The following is a 25,788-nucleotide window of genomic DNA, read 5'->3' on the forward strand; positions in this document are numbered from 1 at the left end:
TGAGAGCTCCATACTTACGAAAACTAAAACCAAACGTACTAATGACGTTGTAGGAAAGTATGAAGGTAGGGCCTGTTGTAAAGGTTCCTTAGTTAACACAGGTTGCAGTGGGAACTTTTTAAGGGAGTTCAAGTGAGCAAGTATACAGTAAAATACAGTCGTCCTTCGCAGAGAGGTTCATTCATTTTATATAAGATTCAAATGTCAATAAATTGAGTGTTTTCTTAATTACAGCACAAAAAACCTGTTTGACTTTCCAAATAGTTTTAACATTAGATCCCTGTAGACATGAGACCGTCCCCTTTATACTCCTATTATTGTTTATACCACATTGCAACTCATAGGCTGCATGGATTCGAGATGGCCACTAGCTAGCGAGCTAACCAGTTAGTCTCGAATTTATTTCTCCTCATCTTAAAAAGCCAAAAAACACTCGTCCTTCATCCCCACTCCGTTTGAAACCCCGTCTTAAGTTTAGAACAAATAAATTGGAGGCTATATGCTATATGCTATGAGCGGCTGCCCTCAAGTCCCTGCAGTCATCCCATAGTCTGCACGTTAGTCTTGTGCAATGTGGCGCAAACAATGAACAGGAGTGTAAAGGTGACTGACTACGGGGTGTTATTTCATGGCTACAGGGTTCTAATAACGGTAGATTTGATAGTAGAGAGTCAATGCTATTGCTCGAATCAATGATGCTTGCAGACTCAGTCCAATCACGCTGATGTATAGAAAAAAAATACAAGCCAGTGATTTATCTCACATTTGGTCATCTTTATTTTCACTTGGTCACATCATTGAAAGTACAACTAATTTGCTCCTTCACTTCTATTTCCACTGTATTGAGCTGAACCCAACAAAATCGCAGCAACATTTATGATCATAAAAACTATTCTGTACTTCTCGATCAACATCCTCAAAGCAAATACTGCCTCTGTAGTACTCTTTTTTTTGGCATGAAACCATACTGCTGCTCACAAATGCTCACTTCTGCCCTTAGTCTAGCTTCAACTACTCTTTCCCATAACTTCATTGTCTGGCTCATCAGCTTTATTCCTCTGACCCCCCTCCCCCAACGAGCTCATTAATTCCAATGATATGGGTAGCCTTGTTCTAGTAGTTACTAGTAGTTGTTATTCATTAACCTTTTCAGGGCTGAAAAGAGGGGCATGTGGGTGTTGAGATGTACACGTCATATAACTGTGTGCTTGGATGTGTTGCATTGAAAGTCCACAACTTTCCACAGTGGGCAATCCTGATGCTTATTTCTCGTTTGTTCTTTTCTTGTCTTCAGTCACTTTTGTCCTCCTGCTCTTCCTCCTCCTCCCTGCAGTCTTCCACGCTTACTGCAGCATCACGGTCCAGTCAGTTCCGGCGTTCATGCCAGGGTTGTGGAGGGTCAAGACCGACGTGCTGGCATTGAATTCAAACTCAAGCTGGCTCGTCTTACCATCTGTAAAAGCAGGTTAAAAAGCAGGTTCATTAGGAAAAAAAAGAACCAGGACTCTAATAGTGTGTGAAAATGGACTCACCAGCTGTCTTCAGGGTAGCCTTGGTGGGTTTACTTGCTCCCAATATGAGAATGCACGCAACAACGGAGCGGGTGGAGAACTGGGCATCTGGAGCAAGGTTCCTGTTGACCATGATAAACACAATATTATACTCTGACTACACGGTTCTCCCTCACTACATCGCGGTTCTAACGTTCCTCCCTCAATCGCGGGTTTTCAAAAATAAATGATCGCTGTTACGTGGTTAGCTACGGCCTACCTGTATTAGTACAAAAACAAAATGCATATTTAAGCAAATTGTACGTATCTTTTGCCCAAATTAAGCATTTTCAAGCTTAAAAATGGCTCAAGGAACAAAAACACATATAAACCTGCCATGATTCACTTTAATGGAAAAGTCCACTTTTTTTGCAATCGTCCACAATCCTTATGTGAGACATGAACACACGTCTTTGTTTTCTGTGCATTTTAAAGATATAAAAACAGATTTAAAAAAAGACGCATCCAATTCATGCACATAATGGGACACACCTATTCTGCCTACTAAGCCCGCTATTAAAAACACCAACAAGGTTTTGTGGTTTTCTATCCATGCTGTGAGCATGTACTAACAGCTACATTCATGACAACATGGAATACTTCCTTCCTTCCTTCCTTCCTTCCTGGGTCCATTGATTTCACATAGCAACATAGAAAGGAACGCTACACCTAGCATTAACTCTTCCAAAATCAAAAACCGCCAGCAGCAGTGGTGGCAGCTCCAATATGTAGCGTTACGTTTGGCTAGCGGCCTGAGGCTTTGTGAGCGAGTGTGTGGTGAAGCTAGTCGCTAGCCGGTGTGATGTGACGAGGTGTCACTACACCAGGAATGAAGTTTTTGGGCGTAACAATGTTAATAACAATAATAATAATGTCGATGTAGCTTGGTTATAGTATGCAGGTCACATGATGTAAATTGTTTTTTTCAGAAGGCTTTAAGGTGCGTCTCATTACCTGCATTCTCAGCTGCCTCTTTTTATATCTTTAGAATGCACAAAAAAGAGAAAGACGTGTGTGTTCATGTCTCACATAAGAATTTTTTAAAAGTGCACTTTTCCCTTTAGACCACCATTCAAGTTGTGAATGTAGTTATTGGTCACCAATTAACCGCGCGAAACAAAGAACTAGCAGATTGATTTTTCTCCCACGAGGCGCCAGTTGAACGTCTTCATGTGTTTATTTTCCAAAGATTTAAAAACAAAAAAGAAACTCACACAGAGGAGAGGATGTTGTTGGCGAAGGACAGCCTCCTGTGGATGAACTCCTTCTTCTCAAAGTTGAAAGTGTGTCCGTCATCGAACAGCTCTCCTTCTGCAGCCCTCTTGGACTATAACAAAAGCTGCCTGCGTGACACGCCACGTACATGCGAGACGTGTGACTTACCTGTGGGTTGAGGGCCACGTACAAAGTGTAAGGGTCGTGCTCCATGTAGGTAGAAGACTTGCGCACTCGATGCTTTTTGGGAATAATGGAGCCGCCGCGCTGGAAAACTGGGATCTGACGGGAAGATGGAAATGTCAGTGTTAGAACGAGCGGGGCAAAAGACAATGTGCTTGCTGCTATGTTTCTCCATGCGTGTCTTACAGAGCTCATGGTCACAAGAATGTAAAGGTTCTGGGTGCCATTGTGTCTCTGGAAGGTGTGGGCATCAAACCAGACCTGAGGGGTAAACAAGAGTTTAGACGCCACCGAGGTGACAAACAACACACCAGTCATCAAGTAGCACCTCCTCTTTTCCAGGCAGATAGGCCGTGACTCCAGTTGCTCCCTCTTCAGTGACAGGGTGCACCAACAAGTCTCCTCCTGCAGAAAGTAGGTGGGACTTTGAAGTTTTGGGCTGATTGTGAGCCACTAATTAATTAATACGGCCCATTATTAGTGACAAAAAAATGCATATTTAAGAAAATTGCGCTTATTCTTGGCCTAAATGAAGCATAAAAATGTCTACCTTAAATAACTAAATGAATTAAAATACAAAATACAAGGCAGAAGAAGCATTCTCATCTTGAATGTAGTATTATACATTGGCCACTAGGTGTCAGAAGGCACACATCAGAACAGGCATTTACTGCAGGTTCAAATTAATCACCACAGACACAACAATAACGACATAAGAATCATAACACGGGCTACTTGTGGGGCCATAACCCATGAAGAAGTTGATTATTTTTATTATGCATAATTAACATATATTTACATTATTTAGTTGACTTACATTGCTATGTATCACAATTAACATATTTACATTACTTAGTTGATTTACATTGCTATGTATCACAATTAACATATTTACATCACTTAGTAGTTACTTGGGTACCATAGTTAAGATATTCACATCCACACATCTTTCCTTGGGTTTAACCTTTAGCCAGAGCCGTACGTGCTAGGTCAGCAGTTATATGTCACATACTGTGTTGTTCTCATGTGCCTACAGATTACAGAGGAAGGGCAACCTCTACCGGTTGAGTGCACACAGATGGCAGTTTCCCTACAACGGACAAGACTTATGAGCATCTGGCAGACTTCTGAGGGTCACATCGCCTCCTCCTTCCACATTCCACAGATTGTAAGACTCATGGGCAGAGACAGAGAGGGTGCTTTTTCGCAGTTCCACTGTAATAAGACCCGCGTACTTGAGTCGGCAGCAGGGGCAACTACGGAGCCCAGATATCTGTATTAGTTTTGTTTGTTACAAATAAAACTTCTGAATTGGAATTGAACTGCCTTCGTCTCCATCATCCCTCGATAGAACTCCACGCTTCACCCACAACAAGCTAAAACTCATCTCTCAAACTCTGATGTCACTTCCTGTTCTCTACACACCTTAGAGTCACCTAAGGTGTTTTATTTACATCTAAGGTCCCCTAAGGAGTTTTATTTACATCTTAAATGGCTTATATACTCTTATTATGTCTACTATATTGGGTAATACGCATGTAAAAGCAGCCATTACTCAGAAAAAAAACAAGGAAGTACTCAGATGAGTCTATGTTATGTTAATACATAAATATCTAGAATCCTATCCGGTCATTTATTTTTCTGTTCATTAAATACAGTAAAAATGGGCATATTTCAGACAGACATAATTGCTAATGAGGATTAATCATCATTAAATAATTTTAAAAAGAATTGATCTGATTACAATTTTGTATCATTTGACAGCCTCAATCAAAAGTATCGATATTTTGATTTGAGAGTCAACTGTATAGCATAAAGAGCTGATATCGGAAGTATCGATGTTTCAGTATCAAACCGCACACCACTAGCGCGCTGTAACGCGTTTGTGGCAATTTCAAGGATTGTGTGCGACGGGAGTCAATATTTTCTTAAGCAAATGATTCCATGGAGGAGATTAAGAACATACAGAGGGAAAGAATTTTGTGGCAGTTGGGCAATTTGCTGCAACAAAGTGGTGGGACGACGCCGTGACCTGCCTCACTGACACTTATCAAAAATCATTTTTGGATGACAAGAACTTTTGCCTTTATCCAAGTCTCGCCTTTCCATGACGTAAAGGTGGGATATATGCGGCCTGACCGTTCCGACTGCAGTAGATCAGATACATATCGGGTTTATATCAACATACGAACGAGGCCCGAGTCTCATTTGAAAGAAATCAGAATTGTACCGTTCACAGCGACGTGAAAAGATCTGATGCAGGTCGCATCACACCTGCAGTGTGAATGGAGCCAAAGAGGAGTCTCACCGATCAAGAATTCATCATCAAGAGCGTAAGTAGCAGGATCCTGAGGATACTCCACCCACAGCGGCCTTTAACAAAAATAAGAATGTCAGCAAGCCTGAGTAACATCCAGGAGTTCATACGATTCCTGCACTCTCATTTGATATGTACAGTATTGTATAGTATAGATGTGTACTATAAATAGGTTACAGAAGGGGATGAAATGAAAGCACCATTAAGAGCGTAGTTGTACTACCTCATGGGGAAGCTTATAAATTAGTTACATCAACCTTATTTTATTACTAAAAACTAAATTGAAAATCCTTGTCCATACCATCAAAAACCATACAGAACGCTCACCTCATGACAGGATGTCCCGTGCGGTAAGTGTGGTAGAACTGCTGGTACCAGTACGGCAAGAGGGTGTAGCGTTGGCGCACGGCTTCACGGATCAGTGCCGTGTTCTCTGGGCCGAAGAGCCAGGGCTCACGGCGGGGAGTGTCATTGTGGGAGTGGGCCCTGAAGAAAGGCTGGTAGGCTCCCGTCTGGTACCATCGCACCAGCAACTCCGAGCTTGGAGACTTGATGAAGCCCCCAACGTCTGCTGCGAGACGCATGAGCAGAGAGACGAATTCAAGAAAAAATTTAACCGACGCATTATTGTTGAAAGTTGCATTCAAGTGTCATTTAGTGGAAGAGAAGACAGAGAAGAAGAGAAAAAAAAACAGGGGGGGTGCGGGGATAAGAAGGGGACAAAAAAAAAGATAGGAGACAAGGACAACAGCAGCAACAACAATTGTGACAACAAGAACAGAACAACAGAAACATACAGAACTACATCAGCAAATAAATGTCTGTGACGACTATAAAGACCCTGACGGAAAGGACAAAATAATATCAACAACCACAATGATAATACTGCATTGAAACAGTCACACATAATAGTAGTAATGAAATGATGAACTATGATAGTGATCACAATGACAATACTGCATTGAAACAGTCACACATAGTAGCAGTAATGAAATTATTAACTATGATGGTGATCACAATGACAATACTGCATTGAAACAGTCACACATAATTGTAGTAATGAAATTATTAACTATGATGGTGATCACAATGATAATACTGCATTGAAACAGTCACACATAATTGTAGTAATGAAATGATTATCTATGATAGTGAACAGAATAATTACTGTAACTGTAACGGAGCAAACCCCTGTATGCCCCCCCCCACCAAATAAATAACAAAAATAAATAAATAAATAAATAAATGCACACACACATACGCACACACGCACACACACAGTGGTCGACTGCCCGACACCCGGAAGCCTCACAATATCCCCCGTTGGTAACCCAAGGAGCAGCGGAGCCGGGGACCCCGGGGTCCCAGACATGCAACCCAGAACCCGCGGCGCGGACCTCCGGGGAGTAGGAAGACACCAGGCCACCCCATCCCAATGGCAGGACGCCACCAGCACAACAGACAGAGGAGCCGGCGAGGAGGAAAGCGGGCAAATGAGCAAGCGGGCGAGCAGCCAGGCGAACCACCACACTGCGCCAGCCGACACCCGTGGGGCAGCAAACCCCCGGAGAGGGAGCGGGAGTGCCGCACCCCAAGCCACAGGGAGGCCAAGCACCAGAGCTGAGAAGGTGAGACCAGCAGCAGACCAGCCGACGGACCCCACCAGCCACCAGAAGCCAGACCAGCCACATGCCACCAGAGCCAACGGCACACCACTCGCGCACCGGAGCCCCAACCCCGACAAGCCCGCAGACAGACCGGGGGAGGCGAGGACACAGACAACGGCCCAGCAGAGCACAAAGAGCAGCGGCAACAAACGCCCAAGCGCCCGGCAGAGCACGCCCCCCCTCCCTTTGCTAATTGCTAAATGTTCGCTGTATGCGCATTGCTAGTAGCTATTCAAGCTAATATGTGGCCCTGCTCAGTGGATGTAACTTTAGCTACTATCTAAACCGTTGCCGGGTAGCTCATGAATTTAGACACAAAGTACTGTACACATGAATGGAGGAAGCTGAACGGTCGTACCTTGTGATGTAAAAAAAAAATAAAAATAAAGTAGCCATCACACTGCGGCGACCTGTATTGATTGTTCCTGTGCAAATTCATAGCCATCTCGGTCAAGATCCATCCATTTTCTATGCCGCTTATCCTCATTTGGGTAGCGGGGCTCGTCATAAATTGAACAGAGGTAATTGTTTTGCATAACGACTTCAAACGGAGACATAATTCATAGCACAATGTTCCTTTTCAAGCCCAAAACAACAGGGACTATTTTTTATAAGCGACTTTACAAAAACAAAACAACAACATACTGGGGAACTTGCAAGCATCTGTACTAATAAACACGCACAAAGTTGCTTCCAATACGCAAATCTGGCAATGCTGGCTGAGATGCTTTGTTATGTGACGTAACAGGTCAGCCGACAAAATCCAAACGTTTTCCCGCGCTAAAAAGAGCATCAGCCCCATCTAGCGTTTTGGTTAGTAACCGGCCCATGCTTACTCCCAAATGAACCACTGAACTCTATACATGGAATGGCCCCGATCGCTTGCTGCGCATTGGAGGCCTGAAGCCACCGGAAGTATAGAAGTCGCCATGTTGTTTCACCCAAAACAAGAAAGCCTAAGAACTAAGAGGAGTTCGAGATGCCGTCTTGTGCTGCTATTAATTGCACAAATCGTGATACTCGTGAAAATCGCGAGAAGGTACTTACATTTCACAGGTAGGTAAATGCTTATAAATAATAAAAATAGTAAAAAAAAAAAATAGATACTTTAAATCTGTAAGCATCTTTTCATCTAAGTAGTTGTAAATTACCTCTTATTCTCCTTTAGATTTCCACACTGCAATGCTCAACTTCTAAAGCAATGGGTAGTAAATATGCGGAGAGACAGGTGGATTCCTGCAGCCAGATCGCAACTCTGTTCAAGTCATTTCACCGAGGAGAACTTCGACAGGACCGGCCAGACAGTTAGATTACGACAAAGTGCAGTTCCAACAATATTTGACTGTCCTGATCATCTTCTAAAGGTATTCGCTGCATTTAACTTTGATACTACGTAGATCCTTTTCATAACAAATACCTTGTGAACACTGAAATTGAGTTGTTATGCATTGTAATTTCACACCAAAAACCTTGGGTCTAGTAAATTTACTCTGTTTCAGTGGAATTTTTGTTAATTCGTGTTAATTTTTATACCGAACCATAGTAAATGTAGTGAATGAAGATACATGTATGTGTATGTGTGTGTGCTTTTTTGGGTGAAGCAAGATGGCCGACAATGGCTTCATGCGGTCAGCCGTGACGCCCCTTCCACGTAGTTTAGAGTTCAGTGGTAGGAAGTCAAGGCTTCAAAACCACAAAAATTTCCCGTCATACAGTTCCTGCGGTATGGCGTTTCGGTTTTGACTACCGTAAAAATGTTGTTTTGTTTTTTTTTACTAATAAAATATGGTGCTGTGACGTTGCCACAGTAGACTGCATCAAAAACTGCATTTTATTTAGTATTTATTTAGAAAGTATTCGGTTATTTATTTTAAAAACGTGTTCCACTTCCATCATGTTTATTATACTGTTTAACAATGACTGTTCAGAGAAACATATTTTGTCAAATTTTCAATAAAGATTTTTCTAAATAACACATTTTACAGCTGTGATTATACCACCAAACCGTGAAACAGTGATATTTTTGCCTGAGGTTATCACACTGTTAGACCAATCACAGTGGAGATTAAAAAAATGTGAAAACCAAATTATTTCAGTAGTCTGAGTGATTTAGTGCTTGGACACGTACTGACTGGGAAGCTGTGCTTTTGCCAAGGTAACACAGTGTGTATCCATGACAACATTACCCCCCCAGAGGGGATGGGATGTACTGTATGTGTATTTCTACTCATCTTAGGAATACTGATTCACCAGAGCTCATTCAGCTGCAACTTTTAAGTCGTGATGAGGATAGCATGTGTCATTTTGGAAGCATTGTTCAGTATGTCATTGTACACACCATCGAAATGGCTTTTAAAATGTCTCAACACAAACGTTTTAGAGGACGTCTGTAAACATTTCAGCATTTCAACTTGCTGCTGTGGAACCTGTTCCTGTAAGATTATAATACAGTTGCCCCTTGGTCTGGAACTGGTCTGGAACCAATTAACCTCAATAAACGAGGGAGTACTACAGTGTTACTTTAAGTGTAAGAAAAACTGCCACAGGAGACTTTTTCATCACTTTGTTGTTTGAGCAAAACTATTTTTAAAAGCTGAAGCAACACAGAGGCAACAGCAACACTTACCACCACAGAAAGCTATTCCCACCAGGCCAAGGCTCAGACACATGGGGATGGAGATTTTTAGGTGGCCCCACTCAGCGGCATTGTCACCTGTCCACATAGCACCTGAAAAGGCACAAACACTCAAACGTGGTACGGTAATGTGACGTAGGAGGTTTGGTAGAGGGCAGCGCATGCAGCGGAAGGCTCACCATAGCGCTATGAGCCAGCAAAGAAGGCCCTGGTCAAGACAAAAGGTCTTTCGACCCCTCCCGATCTCTGGATCAGGCCCTCCGATGTGGCCATTTGCTGCGTAGAGCGAATGTTAGGATGGAATTCTTCAGTCACAACATCCATACATCACGTCAGCAGTGCACTCACCACATAGAAGCCATAAATGTTGTGCAGGTCGCGATGCTCCCAGTCGCCGTGCTTTGCATCCTTGTGCATGGTCAGCTCGGGCCCATTGAACACCGAAGGCTCATTCATGTCGTTCCATGTGTACAAGTTCTCCATGGAGCCCTGGTGAGGACAGTGGCTCAGGAAACTCATGTGCTACTGTATGTGGAATACCTCAACAGTTACGGTTAAAGTTAATGTTTGCAACAGTTGTGCGGCTGCCTAAAGGGCGCTAACTGTCAAACGTGTTGGAAGCATTAGGGCAGTGCACTTCCTGCTCTGAATATGTAAGGTACGCCCCACATAACACACAAACACGCATGGTCATTTAGTGGTCATCACGAGGTGCAGCTTATTCCTCCAGCAAATATTGCAATATAAGACAGATACCTCTGCTAACAATTGCACCGATTAACTACAGAAGCATTTGGAGAACGCAGACCTCTGCCAAGCACCGTAGTTCCCCCCATATTGTGATTCACAACAAAATAATACTGTTGTGCATGTAATGATCAGAGCACTTGGGGGAAAAAAAAAGTTTCCAACATGTTCTACAAAATATCAAAAGACTGATAAAAAAAAAAAAAGTATGATCATTATTTTGGTGTGAATCACAACATGGCACAAATGCCAAAAATGGTCCTCTCTCGCAATATTAAAGAATCCTTTAAAAAATTCCTGGATCAAGACGGTGATCCGGCTCCCTCCCCCCAAATTTAATCAGTTCTTCCGTATCCCAGTTCCGCCAGTTCCTGAAAATTTCATTCTAACCCATTCAGAACTTTTTGTTATTTTGAAAACAAACAAACAAATAAACCCCAGCAAAAATGTAATTCTAAATTTAGTGTTAGCAGCAATGGGACTCACCTCATACTTGTCGTAGGCAAACATGCTGGCCCACCAAGCTCTCACGTCTTCACGGGTAAAGTCTGGATAGCTGACAATACCTAAAAAATATAATACCGTAATTCAAACCAAACTAAATGAACTTAAGTGGAGCATGTGGTTATTTGGTTCAGCTGCATCATAAACCATAATTATTTCTTACCAGGCCAACAACAGCCTTCATAGTCACCACCTTCCTTGTTCTTTGTGAAATAACCTCGAGACTTGATTTCACTGTGGACCGTGTAGCTGCAGTCCACTTTGATGTGAGGGTCTACAATGGCTACCATCTATTACACACAGACGGAAGAATGATCACAGGTGGTCCTCAGGTTACACATGAGGTCTACTACTAGGCCACTCATAGAATACATGAAGGACATGAAATACAGAAATAAAACAAAATTACAAAACTGAACTGAAACCATAATAAAAGTAATTACTGTAATAACAGTAATAAAGATTGTTCATCGACCACCTTCCATGTAGACATTAATACGGTCGTCCCTAGCTGAGCGCTAGCAGCAGGTTAGCAGTGTGGAGAGAGTGTCCGACAGCAGACGCTGTGTGAATGTTGACTGCATGTGTTCTCTGCTTGTTAATAAAGACGTTGAAGTGCATCGTGAGTCTCTCCTTAACCCCAAACAGCGGCAGTAGAGTAGTATTCTACAGTCGTCTCTAGGTATCCGTAATGTTACATTGATGAAACACCAGGAAGTACTGTATGCTGTCAATGCTAACGTGTGAGTCTCTTACCTTATTTATGTCGAGGATGGCTTATTTTCTATTATGTCTACTATAGTGGGTAATACAAGTTCTAAGTGTTATTTCATGTCTAGAGGGCGTTCATGATGTTAAAAAAAAAAAAAAGATAATAGTCAAACAGGTTTTCGATGCTCTGTGAAAATATTCAATTTATTAATATTGAATCCTACTTTGCGCAAATTCGCTTATCATGGTTGGGTCTGGAACAATTACCCGCAATAAACGAAGGACAACTGTTTACGATCTATATGCTTAATTATGGTCGCAACAATCAAGTGTTGAGTAGTGTGACTCGTGTGAGCCCCACAGCGCACAGCGCTGTAGCTAGTTCTCCAGCAAGTCTTGTGTTTATCGAACAAAATCAAGTTTTTCATTAATTCACATAACAATTTAATTAAATGTACGTAAACACTTAACAGCGAAACTCAAAACATCATAACCCGACAACCACAAGATATCCATGAAATGTACAGAGTAAATTGATTGATTGGGCATTTCCGACTAACGTGTCATGTTGCAGAAAGACGGGAAATCGCTGCCAAAATCAGTTTGGATTGTAGAGTGACTGTTGGTGTACCTGTGCCATCTCTGCCAATTCCCTGGGACATGTTTAAAAGGCATTCAGCACTTACAGCCTCAACCAGGGTCAGGGCTGCTCTAGGACGCATACACACAGCACAGTCTTGATTGATGGACTTAGCAACGCTTATGACGTTCCAAGAACAAGTTATCGTGTCTTGTGGTGTTTCAACGGTTTCACCATGATACTGGAACTTGACCCCTTGTGCCGGCTGATGACTTCCAAACTCATGGACGCCATCCAGGTCAAGGTCGCTGGCCAGGTCTCGGTCGCTTTAGCTGAATATCAACCCGTGTCCCTACATGATTCTGACAATGACTCTGACACCTCGGTATAAATCCCGTATGATGAAGCAAATGAAAAGTCTACCTGACAGTGTTTGTTTTCTGATGTGTTTTGGATTTTCTCTTATGTGTTTGGTTGTATATGTATGTTTCTCCTTGCTTGGGAAGGGTTTCTACCTTTTTCCCTACGGGGTTTTTGGGTAGTTTACTCCCCACTCAAGTAATGAGACTTTGATTTTATTAGTTTGATGTGTATTTTCATAAACAGGAGGGAGTTGCGAGAGAAGTCTTTGTTAGAGCTATCTTGCGCAGTTATGAAAATGTGCTAAAACACCCACGCAGTTCCCTTGTGATAAGATGTGCTGGCCCATGAGCTGTGCACCGGACCAAGGCCACAGGCTATGAGTCAGCACCCCCTCCTCACCCTGTTCCAGTGATTTTCCACTATTTGTGTGACTTTGCTTCTTACTTAATAAAGCGGGCGCGGACAGCAGAACTTTGACAGTCTGGAAGAGCAAGCATGCAGGTGTGAGCTTCACTGTCCCACTCGAGTGAAAAGACGACGACTAGCTTGTTCACAAACTCACACACCATCCATCAGATGCAATCGTCTCAAACATCGGTACCTTGCGTTTCTTACCCAGGAGACCCTGAAGCATTTCCTTGGGTGTGGCAAACTTGCTAGCATCCCAAGTAAAGTAGCGTTTACCATCAGTGTGCTCAATATCCAGCCAGATGAAATCGTAGGGAATATCGTGCTCGTCAAAGCCTGCATCCACCGACTGCACGTCGTCTTGGTCATTGTAGTTCCAGCGACACTGGTGGTAGGCCAGAGCAGCCAGAGGAGGGAATGCCTGTGTGCCTAAGAAAAGACAACACACCGATAGAAGGAGTAAGAGGCTTACAGCAACAAATTTAATGAGGGAATCATCATTTTATCAAAAATACTCTATTGTTTGCAATAAAGCCTGGCGCTTGATCTCTCGATAACATGATTTTTTAAATGTCAGATACAAATTGGTGGCCTATAGGCCATAAAAAGACAAGAAAATGATCACTGGCCAGTTAGCATACCTGTCAGGGAGGCGTACTGTGCAAAGACATCTTTTGGTGTCGGGCCGAGCATAATGAAGACATCAATGATGCCGCTTTCAGAGATCCAGTGCACATCTGTCTGTGGTATCTCACTTGAGTCTTGCACGTAATCCGGCATTTTTCCAAAGACAGTCTGCAGAGAAGCAAATCAGCACAAGTGAATAAATGGACAGCTGCCTGAACAATACACACGTGGCATCTTCTGACCAAAACCTCAGTAAAAGTTATAATAGAGCAGCAGAGGAGGCACAAACCTTCCCCTCAGTGTTGGAGCTAATATCAACCCACGTCTCAGCAGCATTGAGCCAAAAGATACCTGTGGTCCGCTGGGCATTGTGGGCCAACATAACAGGTACAGAGCCATAAAGTGCCATTGGACTATGGAGCTCATATTGGAACACATCCAAATTGTAGAGTCGATATGGATCTCCATTTCTGAAAGGTGGTCACACACAACAAATCTTAATCTCGTGCAGGAAATCCTACTGTAGCCTAAATTCATGCAGAGCAGGGGTGTCCGAAGTGCAGCCACCGGCCGTTTTGTTATTGGCCCGCGGCACATTGAAAAAGATAATTTAACAACAAAATTAAACAAAAAAAAAAAAACCCAGCAAAAACGGAAAAAGCAGTAATTTTACAAGAATAAAGTCAAAATATAGAGGAAAAAAAGTTGTAATCTAATGAGAAAAAAATAATTGACAAGAATGCCATAATATGAGGAAAAACATTTTAATAGCATAAAGTTGAAATACTAAAGACAGATGTTATTTTTTTAAAGTTGTAATATGAAAAACAAAACCAATTAAGTTGTAATTTTTGGAAAATTACATTGCAGAAAAGTTGTAATTTTATGAGAATAAAGTCAAAATTACAAGAAGAAAATTTACAAAAATAAAGTTGAAATATTTTGAAAAAAAAAAACAGAAGAAGAAATGGAAAAAAAATATTTTTACAGGAAAAAAAGTTGTACTCTAATGAGAAAAAAGTCACAATTTTACAAGAATAAATTCGTAAGAGTATGAGGAAAAATAACAGTAGCACAGAGAGAAACAAAATTTTTGGAAAATTAGGTAGGGGAAAAAGTTAAAATCTTCTTCTCCTTTTGGCTTTTCCCTTCAGGGGTCGCCACAGCGAATCAATTGCCTCCATCTAACCCTGTCTTCTGCATCCTCTTCTCTTCTCTTCTCTTTCACTACATCCATAAACCTCCTCTTTGGTCTTCCTCTAAGCCTCCTGCCTGGCAGTTCCAAACTCAGCATCCTTCTCCCTATATATTCCCTATCGCTCCTCTGGACATGTCCAAACCATCTCAGTCTGGCCTCTCTGACTTTATCTCCAAAACCTCTAACATGTGCTGTCCCTCTGATGTACTCATTCCTGATCCTATCCTTCCTGGTCACTCCCAGAGAGAACCTCAGCATCTTCATCTCTGCTACCTCCAGCTCTGTCTCCTGTCTTTTCCTCATGGACACTGTCTCTAGACCAAACAACATCGCATATCAAAGTGGCCCTTGCATCCTTTCATTTTTCACGATGTGGCCCTTGCTGGAAAAAGCCCAGACACCCCTGCTGTAGAGTTTGCTTACTACTCACTCTGTAGTTTTGAGTCGGTGGGAATCTGCATGCTCTGGAATGCCGTAGACATGCTCTACCCCTGGCAATGAAAAGTCTAAACCTATAGCCAATGGACCTGTAATGCAACAGCAAGCAATCAACAGTTATACCCATCCATCCATTTTCTATACCGCTTCATCCTCATTAGGGTCGCGGGGGCATGCTGGAGCCTATCCCAGCTGACTTCGGGCGACAGGCGGGGTACACCCTGGACTGGTCGCCAGCCAATCGCAGGGCATCAACAGTTATATATAATAATAATGACAACAATAATTAAGTAGAAGTTCATACGCAGGATTTGTTATTTTTGTTGTATTGAGCAGGTGTCTCGTGAACCTGTGGGACAAGAATGTGGCTCCACCCGGCATAAGGATATCTCCACCCCCACCACTGCAGTGCAGAGTTGCTACCAGAAGAAACTTGAAAGTAAAAGGACTTACCATTAGGTTTGCTGTCTGAAAATGATTTAAACATTTCTTCCCACATGCCCTCTTCATCTTTCTCAGACACTACAGCCTGCCAAGCAGAACAACCAGGAGATCAATACAGTCACATTATTGTTTGTAGACAAAATTGATAAAATTGCAGGAAGTACAGTATAATAGAGTCAATTTATGTGTGGATGACCTCTTCCTCGTTAGCCAAATTTGCATCCTGAGCCTCTCCGTTTGCCTGTCTGCTCCGTGGTGTGAGATGGCAAAAGATTCAAAGAAGGGAACATACTGTAACAAAAAGAGAGACAGTGTCACTTTTTGGGAAAAGTCATCTAGTCTTGTGAGGGTATACAGTCAGCCTGTGATAAGAAACAATTAGAAGGACATACAAACAGAGGATAACTGCCACCGGAGTCAAAGACAACTAATGGGTATTGCTAACAGGTTTTAAATGACCTCAGAAGGGGTTGCGCTACATCCCTAAAGAGCTAGCTTGTATACCTGAGGATAGCTAGTCATTAGGGGAACTACATTTCAGATGCCAAACCAGTGGATCAACACTTTTTTCTTTTTAATTAAATCATTGTCTGTGGAAGTGCAGGACCTGTAGCAGCAAGTAACAGGCCGGTCAACATTGGCCAGCTGACTCATGCAGGTGCAGTTCCAAGATGACAAGCCTGATAACCACAATGCAAATGATTCTTTATGTGCATAATTAAGTTCTGTTCCAAGATGGAAAAACAAGATCATCCATTCCCCATCACCATTTCTTTAATTGTTAGGAAAACATTGTTATTTGACCAGAAGTCCATCACACGCACCCTCAGCCACACCCAACCAGAGCACCATCAACCAGACAGCAAATACACCTTCCACACTTTACCCTGCCTTCACAATTGAGGGGTCAGAACTGACCAGTGTTTTAAACAGACTCCCTATGAGTATGGCACTATTTACAGAATTAGTACAAATTAAAGAATACACACAAATCTTGAGGGTCTTTACCTAGAGAATACACTCTGAACAATATTCCACACACTAGCAAATGTGGCAGTTATTAAATAGGAGAAACTAGGCTGATAATGAGAAGAGGACAGAACGTGTCAGACAATTCTCAAATAACAGTCAAAATCCACTGAGCTACGTATTTGTATAGTATTTGCAAACGAGGTGCTGGTATTTTGTCAAATTGTGTGTGTATGTGTGGTTTCTCACGTGTCCTTCCGTTTCCTTAAGTGCTCAAAGGCCAGGAGGCCTCGCGAGTTTAGGGACATGAGCACGTCACGTCGCTCCATGATGTCCAATCGGAAGGGCTGGGCACTGACTATGACCCTTTGAGATTCCGCCCCCAGGGACAGAACCACTCCGTTCTCATCTCAAGACAAGAGAGACAGGCTGGGGAAGAGAGCGGAAGAGGGGAGAAAGCTCATATCAAGTCAAGTGAAGCCACTGGTCATCAGAGGAACTGAATTTGTCATTTTCCTGCTGTCATGGCCTCTTCTCTGAAAACATCTGACCGCTCATCTGGGGAGACTTACGGCTCTGTAGGCGGCTCTCTGACGAGCACGTCTGGGACCTCGTAGCGAGGCTTAAGCGGCTTCAGCTCATTAATCTTCACCCTCGTTATGTTTCCCTGCAGGCGATAGAGCTCCAGCAGGAGACGCACCTGCGAGAGAGGACAGACGTAAGGAGGGAGGAGACACCCTGGAAGCAGCGGCACTTCAATGTATGCAATGCAACTTTATTATACCATTTTCCAACAATAGTGTGTTGGAAGTGTGACACTGGAATTTGGGCAGTTTAAAAGCGCTTTTAGTCGGTGTGTCGCAATACACTCCGCTCACGAGACGAGGCGATACACGATATTGTGTTGACGTGAACAAGACGAGACGATATTTCAACATGACTTTTAAGAAAACTACAGTGACAAATCAGGACTGGACAAACAGACATTTTTAATTTAACTGAGTCACAAAACAATGCGAATACATTTTGAGTTGCACCGTATATGGTTTTCAAATCGATACAGACATTTTTCTGCTGCTCAAAACCAGTATGATACAGATAACTTTTTTTTATTTAGAATTAACTGTGGGCACACCTGGAGGTAAGAAGGACCGGAACATATTAGCATTTTTTTTGTCCTAATGAAATATGATGACATTATTACCACCACATCACTACTATCAGGAGAACCAGAGTATAGGGGTGGAGGAGCCACCTGGCGTGGCCTAGCAAGGTGCACTGTATTCGAGCACACGCTCCGAGCAGCCGGCGTGACGCCACAGGAGGTCTCAGGCAAACCTATGGCACTTTTTGAATGCTGCGGCGCTGGCGTTTCAGGTGGATGACAAGGTTTTTTGTGAGGTCTATGGGTCCCCCCCCCCCAAACCCCTCGTCGCGGAGCATTTAAAGTGAATGTTTGTTTACAAGTGAGCTCAGGGGAAGTTACAACAGGCCGTTAACGTCACAGGCAGGAGAAAAAATGAGCCCTTGATTTGCTCACCCGCACAGTACGGATAATCTTGCCAAATCGGACCATTTTTTTCAAATTATCTGTCATCTGAGCTATTTTTATTGCTATTTTCCCTGATATTGATCCGATAATTAACAGGCACCCCTACTTTTCACTGTTAAACTTTTTTCCACAATTTCAAACAAAAACTAAAAATGAAGTTAAAATGACTAGTTGTAGCTGCTGCTACTATTCATGTGTAGTTATGTAAAGACACATGTAAAGATAGATTGCAGGTTGCAGTAGTGTTGTTTTTTGTTTACACTTAAAACTACCCCTTCCCATGATGCTTAGAGTGCCATAGCAGGAAATAGGTCTGAATTAAAACTACTATGACGTATTGATAGAAGTCATATGCCACGATCTTGTTTTGAGCTGACAAATTTTAAGTAACTTGGATCAAATGTAGAATTACTACAGTTTATGCTTGGGCATTAACACGGCGGCAGCTGTTCAAATCTGACACACGTCACAAGCGAGTCACGCTTGGAACACAGAGTGCAGGTAAGATTGCAAGGTTTATGGTGTGTGTACCACCCTACTAGGAACACAGTGTTGTGCGTGTATGGAGCTTTAATGCTATGATCTGCATTTATCTATGCCTGTCTCCAAGGGCTCCGGTGCTAACATTCCATTGCAGCACAATGCAACCCTGTCCCTGAAGAAAATGATCCAATTTACAGCTCCCACGTCTGTAACAGGTTAATAATCGGCAAAGATGCATGCTTTATTTTAAGATGTGTTTTTGGGGCTCATATAGCTAGTCCATGAGGAAGGAGGCTTAAACCTGGAATGTCAAAAGCGACCATTTGAGCGCCTCTCCTCTCAAAAGTGTGGCAGACGTGAGGAAAATGATACATTTTCCACAATTTATGACTTTTAATACATTCATTTGTACAGCATGTATTTACATAGAAAACATGTAAGACGAATGCAACCTCCTCTGGATGATTGCATTATTTCATGAGTGAACATGTGCAGTTGAAGATGGCACAGTACAGAAGCAGTAATAAGTGAGGTGCTGTGCATTATCATATGATTTTATGGGATTCTTATGTAGCTACAGTATGTGACAGGGAGGCAATATCACAAACACACCTCGGCGTGCCTCACCCTGATAATAAACATATTGTTAAATCAGTAGTCTCTTATTACATTACTATTACCTACAACATGTCACACAATCTTGTGATGCCATATTGTGATTGTTTTACCTTGTTCTTGTCATTCTTGAGCTGCAGGGTGAGTCTTGTGTTGGTTAGCTCCATGGTCTCCAGCAGGGCTCAATAGGGAGACTCGCCAGGTTTCAACGCTCGCTGACGCCTGTTTTCAAGTCAAATGCGTGACTCAAAAGAATGGATGTGTGTAACCTAAGGCTTCATTGTGCTACAGCGTCGTCACTACACCGGCCCGTGAGGCATTTTGACCTTCTTCTAGCACTTTGGCAGGGGCTGAGCATGTGATTTGCAAGTCTCTGTCAAGCAGTGTAGGAGACTGACGCCACATCCAGATCGCTGTTGGAGCCGGAACAAGGGGCGTTTCCCAAGTGACAACAGAAAAAACAGTGGGCCTTTGTAACCGTCGGTCTACCGAAACAAGCAAAAACACTGCTGACATTTGCCCAAGTAATTATGGAGCACAGGTGCGACTAATGTAGGACTAATGAGAGACACACCAGAGGTTGTTATACACGGTAGAACCGAATATCGGCCTGTAATTCGACAATACCCATTAAAACCAGATGCTGAGAAAGGTATCGGTCCTGTAATAACTGAATTGCGCGAAGCCGGAATAACTGTTCCTTGCCCAGACTCGCCGTGCAACACTCCAATTTTTCCAGTCAAAAAGGCCCTCACTGGAGCGTGGAGGCTGGTTCAAGACCTAAGTAAACCAGGCAGTACAACCGCGGGCACCAAACGTGCCTAATCCACACACAGTGTTAAATTCATTGCAACCAGACAAAATGGTTCACTGTAATCGATTTGAGCAACGCGTTCTGGAGCGTTCTGGTGTCAAAAGAGAGTCAACATTGGTTTACTTACACTTACAAAGGCGAAAAGTTAACTTTTACAAGATTGTCACAGGGTTTCTGTGACTCACCAACTATATTCTCAAAAGCAATAGCACGCTGTCTGGCTAAATTCAACCCTCCCGAAAAAAGCCAAATTATAGCATACGTAGATGACATCTTGGTGGCATCTGCGACAAAAGAACAATGCAAAACTGACTCACTTGAATTATTGCGTCATCTACTCCAAACAGGGAACAAAGTGTCAAAACATAAAATGCAGCTGTGGAAACAGGACGTGGTGTACTTAGGACACACACTCACTGGAAAAGGTCGCATTGTTGGAGACGAGCAAAAACAAGCAGTGTCCAAGTCACCTAAAACTGAAACACATGACATGATACATTCCACACCATTGGCAATGCAAGACAAAATCACCTGGACAAGTGACGGTGATAAAGCATTTGACGAAGGAAAGCGTGAACTCATAAACTCATCTGTTGTAGCCCTCCCTGATTATACCAAACCATTTGAACAAACTGTAACGGCAAAACACGGGTTTATGACGTCACTACTAATGCAAAAGCATGGTGGGAAATGGAGGCCTTTGGCCTACTATTCCCAGCAGCTTGAACAGTGGCGCAAGCAACACCGGAATGTGTACAGGCTGTTCTCGCTGCCGCATTGGTGGTTGAGGCCTCAGCAGAAGTGGTGCTTTTCCATCCAATAAACCTGAAAGTGCCACACGTTGTTTCCGTTCTATTGCTGGAAACAAAGATGCAGTTTTTGTCACCCGCACGACATCTGCACTGCAGTCTTGTTGTCTCAAGGACACATCAACATTGTCAGATGTGGTGGACGCAATCCTGCGACACTTGTGCCCACAGCAGCTGATGGCACACCCCACAATTGTGGTGAGCATGTGCAAATCGCCACCAAACCTCGTCCTAACCTGACAGACACACCTCTGCCAACATGAGCTGTAGTTTTTGTGGACGGCACAGCTAGCAAAGATGGCCCAGGGAAAAAATGGGAGTAGGATTCGCCATAACAACAACAACAACAACAAAAGACATCCTATATCAAGGCAAACTGAAATCCACTAATTCTGCCCAAGTTGCAGAGCTTTCAGCTCTCATAAAAGCATGCGAATTGTTTGACGGAAAGACGTTACCATATGGACTGACAGTCAATATGGAGCTGTACATGTGTTTTGTCAACAATGGACGAGAAGAGATTTTAAAACCACCACAGGAAAAGATTTAGTGCACAGTGTCACCTGTGGCATCCCCTTGTGCCGGCTGATGTCTTCCAAACTCATGGATGCCATCCAGGTCAAGGTGGCTGACCAGGTCAATGTTGCTTTAGCTGAATGTCCCTACATGATTCTGACGATGACTCTAACACCTCGGTGTAAATCCCGCATGATGAAGCAAATGAAAAGTCTACCTGACAGTGTTTGTTTTCTGATGTTTTTGTATTTTCTCTGATGTGTTACATTTCTATTTACATTTCTTTTTCTTTTGCTCAAGCGTGCTTGTATACGTATATGTATGTTTCTCCTTGCTTGGGAAGTGTTTCTACCTTTTTCCCTACGGGGTTTTGGGGTAGTTTTCCCCCCACTCAAGTAATGAGAGTTTGACTTTATTGGTTTGATGTTTATTTTCATAAACAGGAGGGAGTTGTGAAAGAATTCTATTGTTGTGAAGGCTTGTAGCAGTTATGAAAATGTGCTAAAACACCCACGCAGTTCCCTTGTGATAAGATGTGCTGCCCCATGAGCTGAGCAGCTGACCAAGGCCAGGCCATGGGTCAGCACCCCCTCCTCACACGCCAGTTATTTTCCACTACTGTGTGACTTTCCTTCTGCCTTAATAAAAAGCAGCTCAAATCTTTGCTATAATCACTGTAAACATCCTCTGTCTCGAATATGTAATGTTTTCTTCACTTGTGAAGTTCGACTGCGGAGACGTCACTTGGGAAACGCACCTTTTCTGCGACTGGAGTTCATCATGGACTTAACTGTTCGCGTTCATAAAACGAACAACGTAGAACACACTTACAAACAATATAGAACATATTTAAGCCGAGTTAACAACCCTTTAAATGTGAGTGCTATGACGCTACCATCATTCTGATGACTGCATTGAACTCACCTGCAGAAGGCACTCTGGTCACAGGTTTTGAAGTTGCCACGGTCCACAGCTAGGGTCCCAGTGAGACACACAGCAAGCCAGAGCAGCAGGACAGGCGCCATCCTACGAATGCAAATCAAGATATCAAGTTTCAGATGGATTTTGGCAGACCGAGCCAAAAGACCAAACATCTGGGGGTCTTGAACCTTTTGCACTAAAAGAGCGAAAAAATGGGACGCATATGACAGGCACAAATGTCGCCCCCATCCAAACACTGACAAACTGTTGCAAACAATGGTTTCAGTCTTTGTAGGAATCTTACAAAATCGTATTTTAGCGATGCAAAAATCTAACATTGTGCATGCACGCTCGATTTGGAGTGTCCTTGAGGGCGTCGTTTAAAATGCATTTTTTTTTTTCCATAGGATATCGGGTGTATTTTCATTATACACGTTCGTTAGGTAGACTACTTCTTGCTCTTTAATTTCCCATCGGATTTATACTGAGTGTTGGCCCAAATCGACTCATACGACAGCTTCGAAAGTCAAGTCCAACTTCAGGCCTTTCAAACTCATGGATTGGCACTTCAAGACAGGATAAAAAGGTATATAGGCTATTAATTCAATTCATATCTATCTGCAGATTCAATTTTATTAAAATCCGATAGTGCGAAATGTTTTTTTTTTTTTAAACCAGGATTTACTAAGTGTCGAGTTTGCGTTGTTGTGCTAGGTTCAATTAGGATGCCTTCATTGTAAATATAAAAGCAAATAAAATATGGATAAATTAGATATAACAAATTCATGGAGTGGATGTTGGTGGATTTTATATATTCCTGTCATGGATGATATCTGGGTGTATTTCTTGTGGGTAGTGTGGGGTGAAAATGAACACACAGCGTGCTGCTGCAGCTGCACATGAACAATATGACACTTGATTTTCTTCTTGCTGGCCAAGGTCTGTGGGTCGATCACATCTTTTGTCTTGACTCAATGTTAAAGCAATGGAGACCAGAGGCACTGTTTTCCGCTATGAAATTGGCTTTTTTAATATTTGGGGTAGAGAAGTGAATGAAGAATCAGATTCAAGTTCGAGTCACACTTTATCAGACAGGATGAATGACAGACCTGGCTTATGTAAAGCCAATTTTGAGAGAACACCCTGAACTACAGTACATAAACATAACTTACACTGGACTTTGTCATCTTTGGATGGTGAAATGCATCTTCCACAAAAGCCACAAAAGAGTAGTCCTTCCTTTCAGTAATGATATGAGTGCTCCAAAGAGTCCAGTGAGCCAGTGTGGTTCATGTGAGGGCTGGCTGGTAAATACAGTGCCTGTTGTGTTGCTCGCCAAGTGGGTTGTGTGTACATGCAAACCAGTGATGATGGAGTGGGCATTACAAAATCTTGAGGGCTTGTCTGTGAAGAAAACCCCCGCCTGTTCAGTCACCTGATTTATATTCAACACAATCTATTCTAGGGCATTGCTGTGGGCAGACACGCACACACACACTAACACACACACGCGCACACACATAAAAGTACTCGCTACTGTACATTATAATACATTGAACCAGACAACTAGTCATTCATGTCTACTGTACATCTGCTTAATGCATTCTGATGATAGTGATGAATGAATACAATATTTAGGAAGTAAACCCGCCCCATCCACCAACTTGCTACAATGACCTGTTTCCATTGCGTCGATTTAGGCTGTAAAAATGACATTTCTGCAGGGAAAGTGACAAGTCTGCCAAAGTTGCTGGAGGGCTTGAATGTATCCTTGACAGGGAAAAGACCGGCTACTGCCTCTTGAGATGGCATTAGAATGGATTTGCATAAAGTGTGTTCAGACAGCTTATTAACCCCTATGAGTGCATGTGACCTCATATACAGTAAGTTCAACACCCACATATAACACATCTGTACTGCGATTCTATTCACCACATTGCATCGCATTTTAACAGACATTTACCATCAAGTGTGTCCAAAAGTGTACATAATCTTGTCTACTTGAAGACACGTCTCAAAGAGCAACATTACTGTTAGTTCCAGGTTCTGGTCTCTGTGGACTAGAGTTGATATTCTTGCCTTAAGATGTAGGTCACCGACAAGACAGTTGTTGACCAACTTGCCTGTGCGGGTAGTAGGGTGCACAACAGGCAACTCAAAGTGGATTTTTTACTTTAGGATATACCCTACGCGGACAAAAGTATTGGGATACCTAGCCATTTCAAGAAAAGTATTGACAAAATAATAAAATTACATTTATTTTTGGAGTCAGATGTCACAGTGTCTTCTGCAGTTTATTCTAAAAGTGTCTGATGGAGGTCGAGCTCAGGTTCTTCAAGTTCTTCAACACATACCTTTACGTACCTCGCTCTGAGATGGAGATGGTAATCGCAGCACCGGACACTCTGTCCGTCAGCCTATTCTTCAAGCCGCTGCTTCTCAAACAGAATCCAGATGCGGAGCTGCAGCTGCTCCAGGAGATTGACACCGTAGTCGGTGAGGAAGCTGTGCAAATATGTCAAACAAAACTTCTGGAATGACTTGTTTGCTTGTAGGTGGCAGAGCCCTGCAGAAGGTTGACCTCCACTTTAGAGCTTCATTAATGAATGCTTGCGTTATCCCTCGGTGGTGGACTTCACCATGCATCCGGCACTGTCTGATGACATCATCGATGGCTACAGGGTCCCAAAGGGCACAAATAACAATACCGTGGTACTTTTTCCAAAACTAATTTGTCTTTATCGAAAAAAAACGTGTAAATTGTTAATCTGTGAATTAAATGAAGGCGTCACCGCAGCAATATTGATATGTACAGGCTCAATTTTGTCTTCCAGGCTCCTCGACGTTACTTCCAGCCATTTGGTTCAGGCCCTCGAGCCTGCGTTGGCAAACACATTGCTTTGGTGATGATGAAAACGATCCTGGTGACGTTGCTCTCACAGTATTCCCTGTGCCCCCACGAGGGCCAACAACCTCTCCCAGCAGCCTGTGGAGCACCAGCAGGAGCGCGACTATCTCTCCATGACATTCTTATCCAGAAAGAGACACTGGAACACTCTTTTTAAGTACTTTTTCCCCCCTTGTATTATGTTTCTGTTCCCACACATTTATTTAGCGACTGCGTACATTGCATTACACGCTGCCTTATGAATTTGGAAGTAAATGCATTTTAAATATTTTCTTCATTATTGCATGCCTGTACAAAGCTTTTTTTTTTTGCTGTTTTGGCAAAACCAGTGTTTCACACCGTGCAAACACCTGGATGTTATTCTATTTTAAATTATTAATAAATTATTGCATACAATTGTACTGTTTTTTGTGAGGACTTTGTGGAGCATTTTGAGGAAAATATGACAAGAATAAGGGTAATGATAATGTTTTTGTTTCGTACATGGTTAACAATTACATTGAGGGACATCACATGTTTACACTTGCGCAATTCAACATGTCCAAAAAGGTGTATAGAACGGAGCAGTGCTTATTTAATCCTACCCCTTTTCCATGTGTCAGCAATTACTGATA

At 42.7% G+C, this 25,788-nt stretch overlaps 1 protein-coding gene and 1 pseudogene across 1 annotated transcript; one reads left to right on the top strand and one right to left on the bottom strand.

The window, feature by feature from the left end:
- Positions 1-764: 764 nt before the first annotated feature.
- Positions 765-25,148, bottom strand: LOC129168195 (neutral alpha-glucosidase AB-like). Its single transcript, XM_054753185.1, is given in 25 exon segments — positions 765-1,453; positions 1,533-1,633; positions 2,765-2,877; positions 2,934-3,047; positions 3,135-3,209; positions 3,277-3,353; positions 5,257-5,321; positions 5,593-5,836; positions 9,559-9,660; positions 9,747-9,843; positions 9,916-10,056; positions 10,801-10,880; positions 10,982-11,108; positions 13,074-13,309; positions 13,522-13,675; positions 13,797-13,977; positions 15,136-15,232; positions 15,597-15,672; positions 15,784-15,832; positions 16,596-16,661; positions 16,806-16,985; positions 17,129-17,256; positions 19,320-19,428; positions 22,270-22,371; positions 24,631-25,148. Coding segments are annotated over 24 exon segments (2,823 nt in total). The 5' UTR covers position 22,371; positions 24,631-25,148; the 3' UTR covers positions 765-1,343.
- Positions 24,579-25,786, top strand: LOC129195006 (aromatase-like; annotated as a pseudogene).
- The last annotated feature ends 2 nt before the right edge of the window (positions 25,787-25,788 follow it).

Source organism: Dunckerocampus dactyliophorus, chromosome 15, assembly GCF_027744805.1.
Source record: "Dunckerocampus dactyliophorus isolate RoL2022-P2 chromosome 15, RoL_Ddac_1.1, whole genome shotgun sequence".
NCBI classification, from domain to species: domain Eukaryota; kingdom Metazoa; phylum Chordata; class Actinopteri; order Syngnathiformes; family Syngnathidae; genus Dunckerocampus; species Dunckerocampus dactyliophorus.